This window comes from Cololabis saira, chromosome 16 (genome assembly GCF_033807715.1).
Source record: "Cololabis saira isolate AMF1-May2022 chromosome 16, fColSai1.1, whole genome shotgun sequence".
Classification (NCBI taxonomy): domain Eukaryota; kingdom Metazoa; phylum Chordata; class Actinopteri; order Beloniformes; family Belonidae; genus Cololabis; species Cololabis saira.
In genome coordinates, this window is record NC_084602.1 from 18,401,790 (window position 1) to 18,419,902 (window position 18,113).

The 18,113-nt window shown below is 42.6% G+C and overlaps 1 protein-coding gene across 1 annotated transcript in view; it reads right to left on the minus strand.

The window, feature by feature from the left end:
* Positions 1-4,676: 4,676 nt before the first annotated feature.
* Positions 4,677-18,113, minus strand: part of luzp1 (leucine zipper protein 1) — a 51,119-nt gene continuing 37,682 nt past the window's right edge. The window contains exons 5-8 of the mRNA XM_061743933.1: positions 15,788-16,380; positions 15,496-15,675; positions 7,871-8,157; positions 4,677-7,248 (exon numbers count right to left, since the gene is read on the minus strand). Of these exons, the coding sequence (XP_061599917.1) occupies positions 7,912-8,157; positions 15,496-15,675; positions 15,788-16,380 (1,019 nt within the window). The 3' untranslated portion in view covers positions 4,677-7,248; positions 7,871-7,911. The remainder of the gene's footprint in view (positions 7,249-7,870; positions 8,158-15,495; positions 15,676-15,787; positions 16,381-18,113) is intronic.

Here is an 18,113-nt window from a genome sequence, read left to right on the forward strand (position 1 = left end):
GGTACCGTTTCCATGTCGGGGTATTTTGCTAAATAATTTGGAGCTCACATGAACTCATTACTTGGAGAGGCATTTATAGGAAGATAGTTTTGTGCAACTAAACCTTTTATAATCTTTTGGATGTATCGCACAATACAATCTTAACTATGAAGCCCGTTTGAAGCCACATAGACTCTTAGAGGTTCTGTCTTCTTCCTCCTCTCACCTGAAGGATTGAGTCATTTCAGCCGTTGACTTCTCAGCACTAATTCAGGTCAGGCGTCAGTGCTGGCTGTGGTTCAGGGGGTCCAGGGTCCAAACGAGCATAGTGGCGTTGCCGCACCTCACTGCACCTGAATTCAGGCCACCAGGACCGAAAGTAGATTTAACAAAAAGACTAAACCTGTGTTGGCCTGTGACACCTGACACAGAATAACTGTAAATGATCATTATTTAGTAACTTTGCATTTCAACCTAAATTGAAATCTTTTCCATAATTAACATCAACAAATGCCTTCATGATCAGTACTGTACACAATGTTATTCTAATGTTAAAACGACTAGTTTAAATGTAACATAAAACACCATATTTGTAAGGAAAAGTCCGATTTTAGGCAAATACAACAGCAGAATACCATGCTAACACATTACTTTTAGTGAGAATATAATATATATATTATTCAGAGCTACTTTTACAGCACATTTTACTTTTACTTAGTTAAGTATTCTTATACTGTGCGAGTAAAATTTTGAATTAAGCGGTGTTACTTTGAATAAAATACTTCTGACTGCAAATAGACAATTGTGCACTTCACCAATTCAAGCTAAAAGACACGTTTAACTTTGTTAAATGGGTCTCCCTATAGTATATAAATAACGCTATCTCCAGTTCAGTGGTTCACATGAAGTCTCGGCAGTTGAATCCAACATGCTGAGTCTTGCACGACCATTTGCTTTAAGCAGGAGAATACCAGGCCGATTTCAGCTGAGGTGTGATGAACTGAAGTGTGATCCACCAGGAGTTGATCGAGCAGGGTTAGATTTCTGATTCATCTTGTTTAAATGCTTCAAGAAAAAGCAGCAGTGGCCATCAGGAAACAAGGCGTAGCCGTTCGAGAGGGAGATTTGTGTGCTGACTTTGCATTCCACAGCAGCTTGTGGTTTTCCTCTTTGTGCCGAACCAATTTGCCTCATTTGTCTGCCTGCTTGGTTTGCATGCCGTCAGCTGTTGTCCCCCTCCATCCCGAGTCTCGCACTCAACACCCGGGAGGGTGTACCACTATGAAATCAGAAGTTGATGAGCTTGTTCAGCAAAAAGATTTAAGAAAAAAAAAAAAAAGATGATAAAAGGCTGAAAACAAACGAGCGTACACACACACACACACACACACACACACACACACACACACACACACACACACACACACACGGCGGTGTTTTACAGAGGTACGTGTTCCAACGTGGAGACGTGTTAGAAACGGGTCGGTTTTTATTTTTATTGGAATACACATGGTCTGCTGTACAGTTGGCAGCTTTAAGAGACCTACATGCAGAGTGCGCCAGCCACAGTAAGGTTAAAACATGCACAATGTATCAAGTCTAAAATTGAGAAAAAGAAAAAGAAGTCTCCATCCGGCTTTGCTGACACACTCGGATGCAATAATCGATAATACAATACATATATGTGTTTGACACCTCTTATTCCGCTCACAAATTTACACACACTTGATTGTATCAGCCAGAAAGTCTTGGATCAGAGGTTGGATGAGAGGAAGAGAGATGATGCCCACTTAAAAATCTTTTAGTTTTTACTCCTGTTAGATCATCTGTGTGCATTTTACATATATACATGTATGAAGAGGGCGAGGGGAAGGCTGCATGATTCTCTCTTTGGCAGCACTTTTAGATCTAAAAGCCCTGGATTTATGAGTGAGGGGAGATCAGAGCAGCGACGAGGCCGGAGCACTGAATGGTCCCTTTTTAAAAATATGACAACACGTGGCCGACCACTCAGCGCTCTGCTGACCCGCTCAGCTCTGACAAACCTGCACTCGCGTCTCCTCCCCCAATGACTGACCGGGCTGAACTCTCTCTCCCTCTCTGACCCTTGATGGTGCGTCATCACGTACAGGATGTGACAAATGTCTCATGTTGAGTTTCTAAAAACACAAAAACACAGGGAAAACGAAGAAGAACTCTCCAGGAGCATAACAGCAACGATGAAGATGCATAACCTCGCACAAATCAATCTTAAAATCAAGATGGACAAATATTTAATATATTTCAATAATAAGGCCCACTTTACAAAATTACAAGATTTTTCCTTAAATAAAATCTATCCAATATAGATTCCAAAATAAGACATCTTTTGTTTAACAAAGAAATAAAAAAAAAAAACAAACATACAAGACCAGAAGAAAAGAAAAAACAGAAAACCTCAAAATGATATCTCCCCTTTATAAAGGACAGGGTATCCATGGGTGGGATGTGGGGGGAGAGGTGGGGGGTGGGGGGGCGTGGAAACGGTCTCTTGACGGTAAACGGTAAATACTGTGGAATGATTTTGGCACTCTGTTCGAAGGCTGAGACACAGACATAAACACGGTGCCAGACCTGAACGTATTTGTTCCTCGGCTTCAAATCTTCCTCCTGAAATGATTCTTAAATACTCAGACTTGGCAGGTGCAATAAAACATGCACCGTGATACATTCAATTTTTAAGTACAATTTGGGGAAAGAGAGAGAGAGAAAAAAAAAAGAAGGTAAAACCTATTTGGAAACGAGGGACAAAAGGGAAATTAGTCGTTTAAGGTCTTAAAAGTTAAGTGCTGGTTGAGTGCAGATCGCAGCCTACGTCACCCGATGACACCATGACCCCAATCTTTACACCGGAGCCCTTTGCTGATTAGGTTGTTCCTTCACCGCTCCAATCTGCACCAAGTACATTCTAGTCTACTTTATAAAATGAGGAAAAACAAACACCACCGTGAATTAAGAGTATTTATATGAAGTCTCTTGCTGGTATTTGCGTAGGAAACCATAAGCAGCCACTTTCCTCGACGTCGTCTCTTCAAATCCTCGCCAGCCTTGCTCAGCTGCCACAGCGCCCTGACTCAGCACGTTCTGCAGAGCTGCCACAAAACCTCCACGACCGACACAAAGCCACAAGATTACCGATCACATGTCAATATGATGCTAGCCAGACCGGCTATATTCCCTCTGTGACACGGGGCCAGTGCCTCTTCACCACCGCAGCTGTTTCCACCGGTACAGAACGTACCGAACTGACAGGACGGGCTTTTGACGCAACGACTTAGGAGAATCTACTATTCAAAACAACCAAGATGGTGGAAAAAAAAAAGATCAAACTGACAAGATTTGTTCACGGGTGTTCCTTCTCCACAGCACGCCATTGTGGGCGGCTTTCGTTGATGCGAGCCTGGTTGATGCCCACGTCACATGCTTCATTCCTCTGAATGGTTGATCGCCTACCCAGCGACACGTAGAATCAGCTTCTTCCTCCCTGGAAATGAAAGTCGAATCCAAGCTACCAGGCCAGTTCCTCGGATAAAAAGAGGAAAAGAACGAGAATGGATAGATAGGCTACAACCACTGAAGGCATTAAAAAGAGAAAGACTTAACACACGTGAGTGGAGGCATTTTGCAGAAAACAAGCAGCCTGAAGTTGCAGCAGGTCTTCATCCTGTCACACGGAGTCCAGCCGGGTCTCAGCGGACGGTGTGGATGTACAGCCGGGTTAGCGGAAGCGTTAGTGTACATGAGGGCCTTGTAAGGAAGAAAGGCGCCGAGCATAGCAGAGGATGGAGTTTCAACTTTGCCCTTTAAAAAGCCCTGCCTGCTTTGAACCCCTGCATCCAGGAGGAGGGGGGGGGAAACCCTCCGAAGAGTCATAAAACCTCCAGTTTCCGACAGGTGGACTCTTCCTGTGACCTCCAACTTGACTGCTCTTTTCAGGGAAAGGGCGGAGAAGAAGGTTCAAGGGGAGGTTGTTCTGAAAGTAAAGAGGCTTCAGGGTGTAGCTGTTGTCGTAAGGATGGGTGGCACTGCATGGAGGGAAATGGGTTTGCTACAAATACAGTCATTAACGATGCCCTGACCCACGTACACATTTGTTTTTACCACTTTCCTATGCAGAGCTCTGCAGAAGCTTCCAACACGCCGTGTTGAGCCTTTAATGAGAACTCACTGACACCACGCACACGCACACACACAGGCATCTCTGGCAATATGATCACCAGCAGAAGTGGACATTCAATCCCCTTGTGTGTTTTAATTAAGCACAAAGTAGGGCATCTCTGCCAAGCTGTCTGTCTTCCTCTCTCCTGTATTTAGAAGCCCTGAGTCAAGACGTAGAGACGAGATTAGATGCAGTCCTGATCTCTGACCTTTCAGCTACCCAGGGAGCTGTCCATCAAGATCTGGTGACAGGCCTCTGGCCTTCAATAAAACAACAACACATATCACCGCCGCGCGAGGCCGAGACGTCGGATTTGTTTTTTTCCGGGAGATGAGAATTCAAGGAAAGCGCGGAGAAAGAGACGCTTGGCTTCTGCAAACCAGTGAAAGCACAGTTGGAACTGGTTAGAAAAAAAAAAAAAAAGGACGTTAAAACGGGGAAAGAGTCTGTATTTCCGTTGGTATATACGCGAGGAGTGGTAGCAGAAGCAATAGTCAGCAGCACCACGCTGCAAGTCTGAGTCCTACAATTCAATCGAGAGGGCGGCTTTTTTGAAGGGGTGGTGTGGTGTATATTCTTGAAAACATACTTTAGTGGATAAGTAAGGAAAGAAAAAACTCAGGGAAGCCTGTTTAGACATCCCAAAGATCCGTTTACAACGTTGCTCACAGCAATGCTCCAAACTAAAAGCAGAAACAAAACCTTACAATCAGTATTGCATGTCATTTTATAAACGGCTGACGTATGTCTGAACTTTTTTCTTTTGTTTTTTTAAACATTTTTTTTGTCCAACAATCCACTTCTTATCATAATCAAGGCACAGATGAAGATAGCGTAGATATTTCTAAAAAAGGGTATATATATCGTTAAAATAAACAGCAGGAGTGTGGGTTCCGATCTGATATGACTTTTGATTTTGGGTCTGACAAACTTCACACAGTCACACGGTCATCTCTTCTTACCCGCATCTACAGCACGGCGACTGGCACGCTTACAGACATTGCATTGGGGATGCAGCTTGATTGCATATAATCTCCTGTTTGCATAAACATTAAAGTGCCAAACTGGCAGCAGGCGGAGCTCGGACCACCAGGCAGACCTCTGCTGCAGACATGGAGACTACAAGGTTACAGAGAAATAGCAGCGGGCAGAACGCAGGTGGAGAGAGATGAACCAGATCAACCTCAGCACACCCAAGAAGCAGACGGAGAGCTGGTTTTCAGAAGTCCTCGTGTTCTTCAGCAGATCCCAAACATGTTATATATATATATGAAAATGCACCCGTTAACAGTCAATCTTGTATGGGTTCTTTCCCAACGGACCTTTCGTCCTGGGGCCACGGTTTACGCCACCTGCCGCTTGGTTATCAGACTCATGTGTGACAGTTTGAGAATCCAGCAGGAGCCTTTAGACAGATGTTACAGTAAAGTTTGAAAATATTGGCGAGACTCGTGCCATTTCCCTCGATGAAGAGACCTCCTCCTGTTACTGGCTGGCGGCTAAATCTGTTTTAGGACACTCTAAATGCTGCAGCCCCCCCCTCCCCTTCCACCTTGTGGTCAACCACAAGTTGATGTTTTATGACGTAACAAAGTTTAGAAGGAAAAAAAAAAAAAAAAGAGAGAGAGAGAACCTGGGACGATTCGCACGGCGAATCCAGTCACATACAAGCTGGACTGTCACTTCCTTGGTAGAGGTCCAACCCTAGTCAGGGGGTGGGGGGGTCTTTCCTGCGAATACACAGCATTTACGGGAGCGCTGGAAAACAGACAAAAAAAAAAAAAAAAAGTCCACCCCGTCACGCCGGGTTTGCTGGTAATCCAAAGTCCATTGTTCAGTTTGGACACAAACTCTGATTCACTATGGCTCTTCCAGAAAACACGAATGAGGACAATCGCAACAGCTGCAAAATAAAGCACCACAGAAACTGTATCACGGTTTGAGGTTATAAACACCCCCCCTCCCCTCCCACCCCCCTATATTTTTCTACATGTGCATTGCATTTCATCGCGTGCAGTCTGCATTCTTTTTACTTGACACAGTTGAGGAAGAAAAACAGGGAAAGAATGATGCAGAACAGGAAGCGAATTACAGAGAATCAAAATAAAAAACATGAACAAGGTCCCGGTTTGATCAGAAACGCTGCGTGTACTCTTAAAAGTGTGGAAAACCAGCTTTTTTTCCATCCTGCGTGTGTGCATGCAGAGACACAACCTTTCAAGTGCTTTTCATTTATTACTCAGAAACATGCAAATGGTCGCTCAACATTCAAGATCCCTAATTAAATTCATTTAGAGGTTATCATATGCCCGAAAATTGGCGACCGGGGTTAAAAATAACCCCTGGGTTAAATCCTGCACGTGTCTGCCTCCTGCTTGTACATATTTTTGTGTGGTTGCTGTAAATATGCGTGAGAAAAACAAAACGAGTGTACGGCCTTTCAGACTAATACAAGTTCAGGATGATAAAAGTGACGAGAGAGTAATTCGCTTCCTGTTTTTGGTCACATCTAGAGAGATCTTTTGGTTCGGTGGTGAAGATCCAGCAATGTGAGATACAGATGCATCGTTAACACAGTACGGCTAATAACTGAAACATGAGAATGGTTGAAATTGTGAAGCAAAAGCAACAAATCCGTCCCCACTGAGGTTACTGTGAGGATCCTCTGAGAAAGGTGTCCTCGCATGTCGCGAGTCTCTTATCCTACAACCCTCTGTAAAAACCTCTGGCACCCAGGAAACTCTCCAGCACTCCCCAGCATGCCAGCCTCTCCCTTGTCAAGTTTCGGGGTTACGCTATGATACATCCAGCACGAGAAGCAGAAGAGGAAGCATGGGCCGGGTGACTTCTGAAACGCTGCAGAAACTGTGGCTCTCCAACATCTCAGTGGACGCTCGGGATCAGGTCGGTGGTTTGTTTTATTTCTCAAAAAGGCTCCCAGTGCCGTTTCTTTTCTTTCTCTTGTTGCAGAAAGCAGCAGATGTTGCAGATGGTGGTTTTTACATGTGGCCATTAGTTGATGGAGGACTGGTGTTTGCTCCTTCTTGTGCCACTGAGAGCTTTTTAGAGTACTGGTAAAGAAAAAAAAAAAAAAAGATCACATTTAATCATTCATGTCTCAAACAGAAAATTACGGTTCATCCTCATTACAAACATAACTGGTCTGTAATTACATCGTAATTCCCAAAAAGGCCAAGCCAGTTTTTTTTTTTCAGGGGGTAAAAAAAAGTTAAAATTGCTGTAAATAATTTCCAGAAAACTGTTGAGCAAATATGCCGAAAACTTCAATGGCATGAGAAAGCAATCAAGTTTTGAATAGTTATAATAAGTACCTGATCCATGTTGAATTACTTTTAAATTTAGCTTGTACTTTAAACAAAATTTCCATAATGCATAACTAATGCTGATTTTCTTTCCAGGACACTTTAGAGAAAATTATTAGAATAACAGTTTTAGGTCAATGTCTTATAAATGAGACCTTTAGAGGGGGTTTTTTCTTTTTGTTTGACTAGTTAAATCACAGTCCTGGAAGTGCCTTGAGCACAGATGCTTCAGCAGGGTGGATACTGTCGGCCTCCGCTAAACGTTTACTTATTTAACCTCGGCCACCATGACGCAGCGCCATGCTCGTGCCGTGAACTGTGTTGCATCAGCCCGACATTAACGATCTCCGCGTTTGGAGTCTCCTCTTACCTGATCTCCTGTTACAGAAGTCCTGGTCAGACTGGGCCGGCCTAATGATGTTCTTGCTGACGTTGGTTCCACGGCCTGCTTCCTGCCCCGCTCCTGCCCTCGGCTCGGGGCCCCGACCCCTGCCATCTACTGGACCACTGGTCTCCTCCTCTGGAGGAGGCTCCCGCCGTCTTGGACGGCCGGTCGTAAGAGCTCCCCAGGGGCTGCGGGTCGCCGGCAGGCAGCTGCCGCCTCCAGGAGGCCGGGCTGCGGCTAGGATTTGGACCAGGTTCTAGGTTCTCTGTGGCCTGGAGTGAAGGAAATGGGACAAAGATTAAATCAAAACTACTATAAACTGAATCCCCACTTGCAGCGATTCCTGTTTTGGAGTTCTGAATAAGCTCAGAACATTTTGTTAGGTGCTTTGTCTTATGTGGGCACTAAATACACGTCGTTTATGTTAACTAGCGTGAGCCGGGGAAAGTCTGCCATGTGGACGTCTGCCAGAGGAAAAATTCCCAACCAAAAACCCCAAACAAACCCCAAGCAGAGAGATTTATAATTTGGTTGGCTGACTAGAAAATAAACCCAAAGTTACTAGTCTGTGGTGGATGCATCGGCACGTCCTCTCTCTCATAACCTCAGCAGCCCCGCTCCAAGAGAGCGAGAGTTAGATGACGGTGCAGTTCCTAAAGCACACAGAAACGGCACCCCGCTCCTGTAATTTCAGCTTTAAAAAAAGCACCATAATTAGTGACATTTGGTGGGTTGGAGTTGGCTTCTGGTGCAGTTTTAGAATGCATCCTCACTAATTGGCTCTAATGGAGCCGTCCTGGACCGGCTTTCTCCGTCTCTAGGGGTGACAGACGAGAAAAGAAAAAGAAGAGAAAAAAAAAAAAAAAAAAAAGAGTCGCCATCAAGTGCTGCCAAGTGGGTGTGCCCCAGTTTTGTCACTTCCTCCTCCCGGCGCTGGGGGAGGAAATGGTGGAGGGGCACGTTCTCCTTCTATGGTAAGGCGCTGCTGCGAGAATGGGAACTTTTTCATCGTTTCCCTGAGAAATGTTCCTCCTACACTCAGTGGGAGGCCTCTACAACGGATTCTGCCACATCGAAAATAGACTTTCTGGATATAAAAAGTACATCCAACAAGCAGCTCATATAAAACGAGAAAGTTTGAAATCACTGTCATGAGAATGATACAAATGATTAAATTAAAAAGTCGTGCTTGAGTAGCATCTAAAAAAGGAAAAGCTATGAATGTACCACTTCTTTTTCTATCCTCCAAAAATGAATTCATAAAATGTGGTGTTCTGTTCCTTTCGCATTTTCAAAAATGTTCACTTTTTATACCAAATGAAGCGGCACAGAAAGGAGTCACAAAAAAAAAGGAAGTTATTTTCCACAATCCTTCAATCTGCCTTTAAAAAGTGTTTGACGGCCTCTACAGACTCCCCACCCGACCCGTGAGCCAGCAGCTTCAGATGAAAGACCTCTTAGCACATGAATATGTCCATTCTAGTCATTCACACTGTCCTCCAGCAGGTATAAGAAGAAAAAGAAGTGTATTGGAGCTCCTCCAAAATAAATTACATCCCCGTTCTATTTTTTAAAAATATTTTTCTACCGATTTTAAGGACTAGCGTTTCATTCCCAACTTAAACTCTTAAATCAGCTCTCTGGAAGGATGATGTTCTTAACAGTCCGGGAGAAATATTACAGATGGTGGTGATTTTTGTTCCGACTTGCTGGGGATAATTTACAGCATAAAAACCATTCATTTATTGCTTTTCATGCACCAGAGTCTATTCTAACCGACAAATTTAAACCTGCGTGTTATTTCAGGGAGATTTTTCTGTGCAGGTCAAATTAGGAGAACAGCGCGAGCTGGACCAGCACCAGTTCCACACTTCGTCTTGCTGCATGTCGCTGGGTTTTGATTCTGTGGAGGATGTTTTGGTATCTGGATCACCGACCGTATCGGCCCCGCTGGACTCCGCCAAACATAAGTTCATGGCTCATTCACGTACAGACTGAGGTTTCCGTCTGCTAGCTGGGGAGGAAGTCCGACAATGCCGTACTGTTCAGCAGTCCGAGGTGTAGAGTGACGGCTACAAAAGCAAACAATCCCCCTTCTGGCATCAAAACTTTGCTTCTGTTCAAACTGATGTTTAAGTGTTTTAAATCCCATTTCTGGATCTGCAATATGGCACGATGCTGTAACCAAATAAAAGACAGCTTGTCAACATCGGATAGAGCTGCAACAGTAAGCTGACTGAGTGGCCAAACGTGATTTGAAAAGGATGTGATGGGGAAAGAAAGGATAGATGAGTGTCAAAATACCTATTTAACGTGGCACAACAATTATAGAGATCTAAGAATCTATATTTTGGCAAAGCACCGATACTTGGACAAACTGGGACTGGATCCGGACGTCCGGAGTCTAATCCGGGGTTACCCGATTCTGGTCCTCAGGATCCGCTGCCCTGGAGGTTTTAGATGTTTCCCTGCATCAACGCACTAGATTGTAATGAATGGGTCGCCATCAGCTTCACATCAAGGTCTGCATTGGTTTATTAATGCCACATTCATTAAACATCCAGTGTTGAAGCTGGAAAACACCTAAAAACAAGCAACAATGCTGCTTAAGGTTCACTTTGTCCAGGTAGTGGTGCTCCACCAAAACGTAGATTTGTCTAAGCATGACTCTATAACCGTTTTGTGTTATTACATAGTGATTTTTCTTGGCCCATCTCATCTTCTTTCTCTGACAATTAGGAAATCCTGCTCAAATCTAGTGTTTCACAGAATTCCAACCAAAAGGAGGATCCAACAGCGAACTGATCTGGATATAGACGACAACACAATCAAAAGGTTGTGTATTTGGTATGAACATCTTTCAAGTGATGACTGTTTTCAGGGCATTTCTTTGAACCACTGTGGAAACCAGACTTATTCATGAACAAGGTAAAAAAGAAGAAAAGCCCAATCAATGCACTGTTGTCCTGCAGAGGTCAGACCAGGGTCCAAGTAGATATTAGGAGTACTGTGTCCACCTTAATGGCTATTGATCTACTGACAGCACCTTAGCGATTGACGGAAAGCTGAATTTACGTCCACTCTGCTGTCGCTAGTTCAACATAAATAATGGTCAGACACTGAGACTGCTTGAGCTTTTTCAACCAGACGTTTCATGCTCGAAGGGAACATTCAAGAAATACAAAGAAGACACATGAAATTAAACTTAAAGACGATTAAAACAGAATTACAGATGGACGTTTAAACAACAATCAGCAGGATGTTTGACCAGCCTCACTATTTGTACAAATGCAAGGGTCTCGTATCAACATTCAACATTGCGATCGGAGCCTAACCCCGACTTCCACTGTCCCCAACTGCAGCTGTATTTATTCAGTCTTCCCGGGAATGGACACTGTTCAGACCACTGAAATGTTCTAAAAATGCAAACCAAAGACGGCCAGCTGCGCTCCAAGACATGCTTCAAAGCCCATCTATGTTTTGAATGATTTGTTTTGCATTGCAGCAATTTTTGCTCATAATTGTAACCCGAATTAAGAGTCCGGCTCATACATCAAACATCGGGATAACCAAAGGTTTACTGTACCGCAGGGTCAACTGCATGGCTTTAGTAAATTCCCACGAAAATAAAATTATGATGTGCACAACAAACCACAATAAAAAGGAGGACAAAAAGGGGGTGGGGGTTTCGTGGGACCGCCTGAGCTCAGAAGACAACCAGAGCTATCTCAGTTATGTTGGACATGATCAGACGAGAACAGAAGATCCATCTTCAGCTGAAAAAAAGAGAGCCAGGGAGTCGACGTCAGGCGGGGAAACGGTCTGTACTCACCCTTGCATACATTATGTTATTCATGTCAGGCCCTGATGACAAACTAAATGGTGGGAGGAGATACCTATTCCCAAAAAAAGGCCCAGACACTCTCTGTACCAGCCTTCATCATTGATGGAGGCATCAGACGGCCGCAGCTGAGTGTTTGACAGATTTACGCTGAGATTATTGAGAGGCATGCAGGCAATTACACTTCTAAGGCCACATTTGCGGCGATGTTTTTGGACAATTGTCGCTGAGGATGAAAGGCTGCAGCTGAATGCCGTATATATCTACCTGCCATCGTTGCTGCACATAAAGTACAGCTATAAAACCCGCTATGATGGTGTGTGCCACATTTAAGAGTTTTTATGTGAAACATGGAGTTTGATAACTGTTTATTTGTCCCATTGCAGGCTGCAGATGTACTTCTAGTGTGAGTGCGTCCCTGAGTCCAGTATGCCATTGTACTGGCATAGAATCATTATTTTATATTAAAAACACATATGAATCAGACTCTCTCCAGTGAGAGACGTTTCAGAGTTCCCTTTTTCCAGATTTTGTCCTACAGCTTTGCAGTTCAATGCACAAAACGTAACTTTGAACACAAATTATGTTCAACATAGTCTGAGGGAAATTATCAACATGATAAATAAAACGGCACCAAGTCTCAGATATCACATCAACCCGCACCAAAGTGATTCTCATTTCCACTTCCTTACATCTACAGGGAGCACAGGTGGCCGACCCACGCTGGTGAAACACTGCACAGTAAACAGGAACACCCAAGCAACCCAACAGCTTGTTAGCCGTTCAAAACCACATCGTGATTTTTATATTACACATAGTAGGGCTGGGCGATATGGACCAAAAGTCATATCTCGATATTTTCTAGCTGAATAGCGATACTCGATATATATCTCGATATTTTTTCTGTGCCATAATTGGGGTTTAATTTTTTTCTGAGGCAAACCCTTAAAAAAACAATCAGTTTTAATACAAAGCCTCGTGCCAAATGTCACACAGGTTCCTTTATTAACAGAGATCTGCACAATATCAAAATGTATGAAACAAATAAAATAAAAATAAACTGCCTGCATATATAGAATAAAAATGCTTCTTGAATAAAATAAAACAAATATCCCTTTCCTGCATAACAATTAAATTAAAATACACTGTGCAATTAATACAATGTAGACAGTAACAGGCAGACTTTTCCACTGAGGTTGACAGTTGTGCAAATAACAAAACATTTGTGCAAATCTCAAATAAAACATTCAAGTCAATTTGTCACAAAATAAGCTATATCAAAAAAAAAAAAAAAAAAAAAAAATTTAAATCGATATAAACGATATTGTCTCGTACCATATCGCGTTTGAAAATATATCGATATATATTAAAATCTCGATATATCGCCCAGCCCTAACACATGGGTTTCATTAATTCCTCTGTTTAATGTACATTTCTAGTAGCTAACAATAGGAACGCAGATATAGTTTTGATACTTAAAAAAAGTTTGTTTATGTAAAGTCAGTTTAGAGAGTGAATCACCATATTTGGTCTGGAAGGGGAAAAATGCAAACAAGAAAATTATCCAATATATATTCTAAAATCATTATTCATGAATGAATAATTGTCTGGGCTAATCACAGGATGTGCATACATCTATTGTAATGTGTGATGTCAAATAAACAAGTCTTGGGCTATATTCCCACTCCCGGCCCAGATCTGATTCTTATCGGATCACAAATCGGATCTAAACCTGATCTACCTGACTGATAGTTTAAATCACATATTTGCAAGCTGTCAAATCTGATCTGTGTAACCTTGCTGATATTCATCAATCTGTATGGTTGCTATGGTAACCTACATATATAGAGCAGATGTTAAAAACAGATTTAATACATTCATGTGATGATATAGTTAGTGCTGTATTTCTCTGCTGACACCCCTCTCCGTGCTCTATCCCGGATATGCCCACACATGGATGCATGAGCACACATGAATAATATAACAGGGTTAAATCCTGCTCTTTGTACACATCTATTCTCTCGTCATACTGGAGGTGAAAAATAGCAGCCACGGACTGGGGTGTAGTACTATTTGTTAAACTGCTGGAATACAGCTAAGCAATAGGCACACATACTCACGGATATGCAGACACCAATCAGCAGCTTTTCTAAGGTTACTGTATGTGTACTGCGTGTGGACATGGGACATTCTCATCTATTATTCTGCACTTATTGTTCTCAGACACAGTCTTATGAGATACCAAAGGCCATGTGAGTTTTAACGTTACTCTTCAATGCCTTGGAGATCAAATAAGCTGATTATTTATCTAAACTAAAATGTATCCAAACTGAAGAAATGCTTAAAATGTTCAGATTTGACCCAAATTTTCAAATGCAAAACATCTAGTAGTGGTTCACTTATGGTTGAAGGCCTAGAAAGTATTCAAAAAAAAACATTAGAGGTGGTGACAGACTCAAATTACTTCTGCAGAGAGAGACCTTTTATATTTATCAAATGAAAGCCACTATCCATCCAGGTTTAAATGAGGATATTGATTTCAGTACTTTTTTGTAACTTTTCTTCTCCTAATCTCCAGTGTTTGGTTGTTTGAAAATTGGTGAAGCCATCTATTGGACATTATCTGTTGTTTCTCTTGTTTTGTATTTGTCCTCACACCCTGAGAACCCTGAGGAAGGCTGTGGCCGAAACGCGTGGGCTGTAACCCATTTTTTAAATCTTTTCTACATGAAATAGCCAATTTAAATAAAGGCTTTTTATATTTGCAGAAGAGTGCCTTGGATTTTTCTTCTTTTTTGACATCTAGTAGTGGCTTACGAGCAGAGCAAAGGCGCGATGGGAACTGAGGACTCATTCATTCAACCACAAAAACACTAACAAACAGCATCTTCTTACAGCTTCTGAACACTTTTAGGTGGAATATTTTCTTGCATTTTACTCAAGTTGCGGTTTTTAAATGTCAACGTGGCAGCTTTTAAGCTTCCTTTAGTTTTTATAGGCTCTCTTGCGGGGCTTTTGGTGACCATTGGATCAGTAAGTGTAGATGTGTTTATGAATTTACGATTGATGATGATTTTGTGACATGGAGAACTATAGGTACAGAGCAAAGTTCCTGCAGCGGTAGCACAATGATCACGGGGAGGGGGGGATGGGGGGGGGCTTCCAAGTTACAGCCACAAATTAAAAGCCAAGATGTGAATACAGCATGTGCAAAATAAAACCCTTTAAGTAGGTACATACGCATACCTTTACATATATTACGTGGAGCAGCTGCACATAAACTTTTTTTATTTCCCTTTTCTTCTGGTCCCACCCTTTTCTTTTCTTTGTGCTTAATGGGCCAGCAGGAGCGGAGTCTGCAGAACTGCTGCGCTAAGCTTGAAGTCACAAAAACCGATGTCAGGGAAAAGTACAAACCGAGTTGCAGTGCAAAGTGGACACAGCAGGAGCTGAAATCAGCAGCTGTGTGGCGGGTTTGAGATCCGGATTTCTTGAAGGCAAAATTAGTTGAAGAGTGATGTTAAAAGTCATGTACGGAGCAGAACTTCTGGATCACAGTTGATTTATGCTCGAAAATTACACACAACAAGCAACTTACTTTTTAGTGAAATATGGAACAAAACTGTCCACAAAAGTTGTTTAAAGTTGTACTAAGGATTTTTCATTCAAGGTAATAAAAAAAAAATAAAAAAAATCAAAAACACACAAAAAAGAGAAACACTCCTTTCAATTGAGTCACAGTAAAAAGAGCTCAAGCGAGCTGTCCTACCGTTGGTTGGTGCGGGTACGACCGGTTCCAGGACTGAGAGGTGACGGGTGCGTGGGGAACGGTCCTTCCAAACTCTCCAGTTTCCACACTGGGGGACTGAGAGCGCCTCCCTCGGCGGAGCACCGGTTCCTCGGCTTCTTTAGTGCTCATAACAGCACTGTTGATTCTACGCATGTACACCTGGGGCGGCGAACAACACAAATTACAACATGGAGTTATTAACTCCTAGTGTGCTTTCATTTATTTCATAGAAATGTCATCATTCTCGACATGCACTCATTTATTTCCTCACCTCTGCAGGGGACGGTTTGGTTCCCTTTTGTGCTGCTACGCTCCCAGCAGCTGCTGCTCCGCTGTTTGTGGTTTCGTCCATGTCAAAGGTGGTTGCACGATATGCCCTCCATGTTGTCCGGGCCTCCAGCTCATCTTCGGACCCAGCGTCCGTCACCGGCCTTGTGCAGCCTTGTCCTTGAACCGTCTCGTCCACCGACACGGCACCTTTATTCCTCCAAGTGCTTCGGACAGTCACATTCTTAACGTCTGGTAAACTGTCTTCTTGGGAGTGCTGGCCTTGTCTTTGGCTTCTCCAGCTGGTGACCGTAGTCGTGCTGCTGCTGCTGCTGCTCTCGAATCCGGATTCTGTATCATTGAAGTCCGAGGAGGTGCCGTCTGTGGACTGGAGGGTGAAGTTGCTACGCTGGCAGGACAGGTGGCTGGTGGTGGTCTCCATCCTGGAGGTGTTGTGGAGTTTGGACCTGGATGAGGCATCACTGTGGTTCTGTGCTCCACAGTCCTGGTCCTGGCACGGCCGCAACGTGATCTCACTCTTGGGTATGGAGATTTCGTATGGGACGGAAATACTGCCATGGTGGTCACTGCTGGGGCCTGCAGGGACAAAAAAAAAAAATAAAAATGACTAGCTGATTGTTGAGTGATTAGTTGCAAACTTGCCTGCTTTTTTTTATTTCATCAATTCCGTCAACCGTTTCTACACTAAATCTTAAAAATAAAACACACTATAAGCTGATTGCTAGACCATTTAAGCCGAAAAGTGTTTGTGGCAAACAAGGTAGACAGACGTACCATGAGACTATTTTTCATTAAGAATAATCCAAATGTCAACATAATGTTGAGTCAAAGTTCACAAAGGGAGTTTATAGCTAGCTAGGGATGCAGGTCTTGCATCTTCAGGTCTAACACATGACTGATGCATTTTACCTGAATCTGCTGTGATTGCTTTGGTTGAACTGAACGGGAAAAAAAACGAAGTAACGGCGAGATAGTCTCTAGCAAATTTGAGTATGACAGAACAGAAATACATCACGAGTCATTTTGAATTTTGCTAAATACTTTCAGCAACAGAAGAGAAAGAAAATGTAGTGAATGGGCTACTTATGATAGAAACGCTGGCCACTGTATCAGCAATCTGCAATGTCAGCTCAACAAAATAACCATTAAACCAGTGCTCGACACATACCACTCACTGCAGTATTCATCCCAAACAGCAGGTGTCAATATTGAGAAAAAGACATTGTTACACCACAGGAAAAGCATTTTTTTCCCTCCTTTGTTTGTTTTTGGTCAGTATGCACAACATAACAATCGAGTTCCCATTACGACTAAAAACCCTAATTAATCACACAGAAATACCTTTAATGGAAACACCTAGAATATAAAAAAACCTGTCAAATATAGCAAAAACCTTTCTACACCTTCATGAGGTGGTTTTTCAGGCGTGTCAATAGTCCAGTTTATCACAAAAGTGTTCTAGCAAAACTTTTCATGCTCCATGCCAGAGTCAAATCAAATAGCAGCTACACAGCTGGAGTTAGTCGATGAAAACCCCCCCACGGGGGAGGGACCGCTCCAACCCACGCAGTGTACTTCTGTAGCGGCCAGGAAGGAAACAACCACCCTAAAGTGTTGCTGCAGCGCTGCGGAGTGACCATAAAGCCACTAGAGAACAGCCCTCAGTCTCTTTCAATATTCATCAAATAAATGCACACAGTTCATTATAGTTTTAAACATTTAATCCGGAATTAACCGAAATCAATATCTGACTTTCAGAAAACTGCGATTGCTGCATCTTTATCAATATTTGTACTTCTTGGGTATTAATGTGTTAAACAGATGCCTATTAATGTGCAACACACTACACATACAGGGTGACACACTCTACTTCACTTTTCTTAAAAAAAAAAAAAAAGTTAAAATTATTATTTTTTCAGCAGCACTGTTAATATATGTATTGCTATTATTCACATCAATCATGATGTACCCAAGTTTCACTTTGAAAAAATAAATAAATAACAGACTAATAATGAGTTAATATTGTCTACTAGGGCTGTTCGATTAATCGATTTTAAATCGTAATCGCGATTATGTAATTAGAACGATGTTAAAACGTGAAAATCGTAAAATCGATTTTTCACTTTTTTTTTTTTTTTTTTTTTAACCTTGTCTGCACACATATTAATGATTGACACCATATTAATGATTGATGGAAATACCTCTCAATACCTGCGACAAGTGCCCCATCGGAGAGGCTCTTTAGTGTAGGAGGGGGCGTTGTAACATGCCACCGGCTCGTGTTCCTTGCACAAAACTTGCAAATGTGA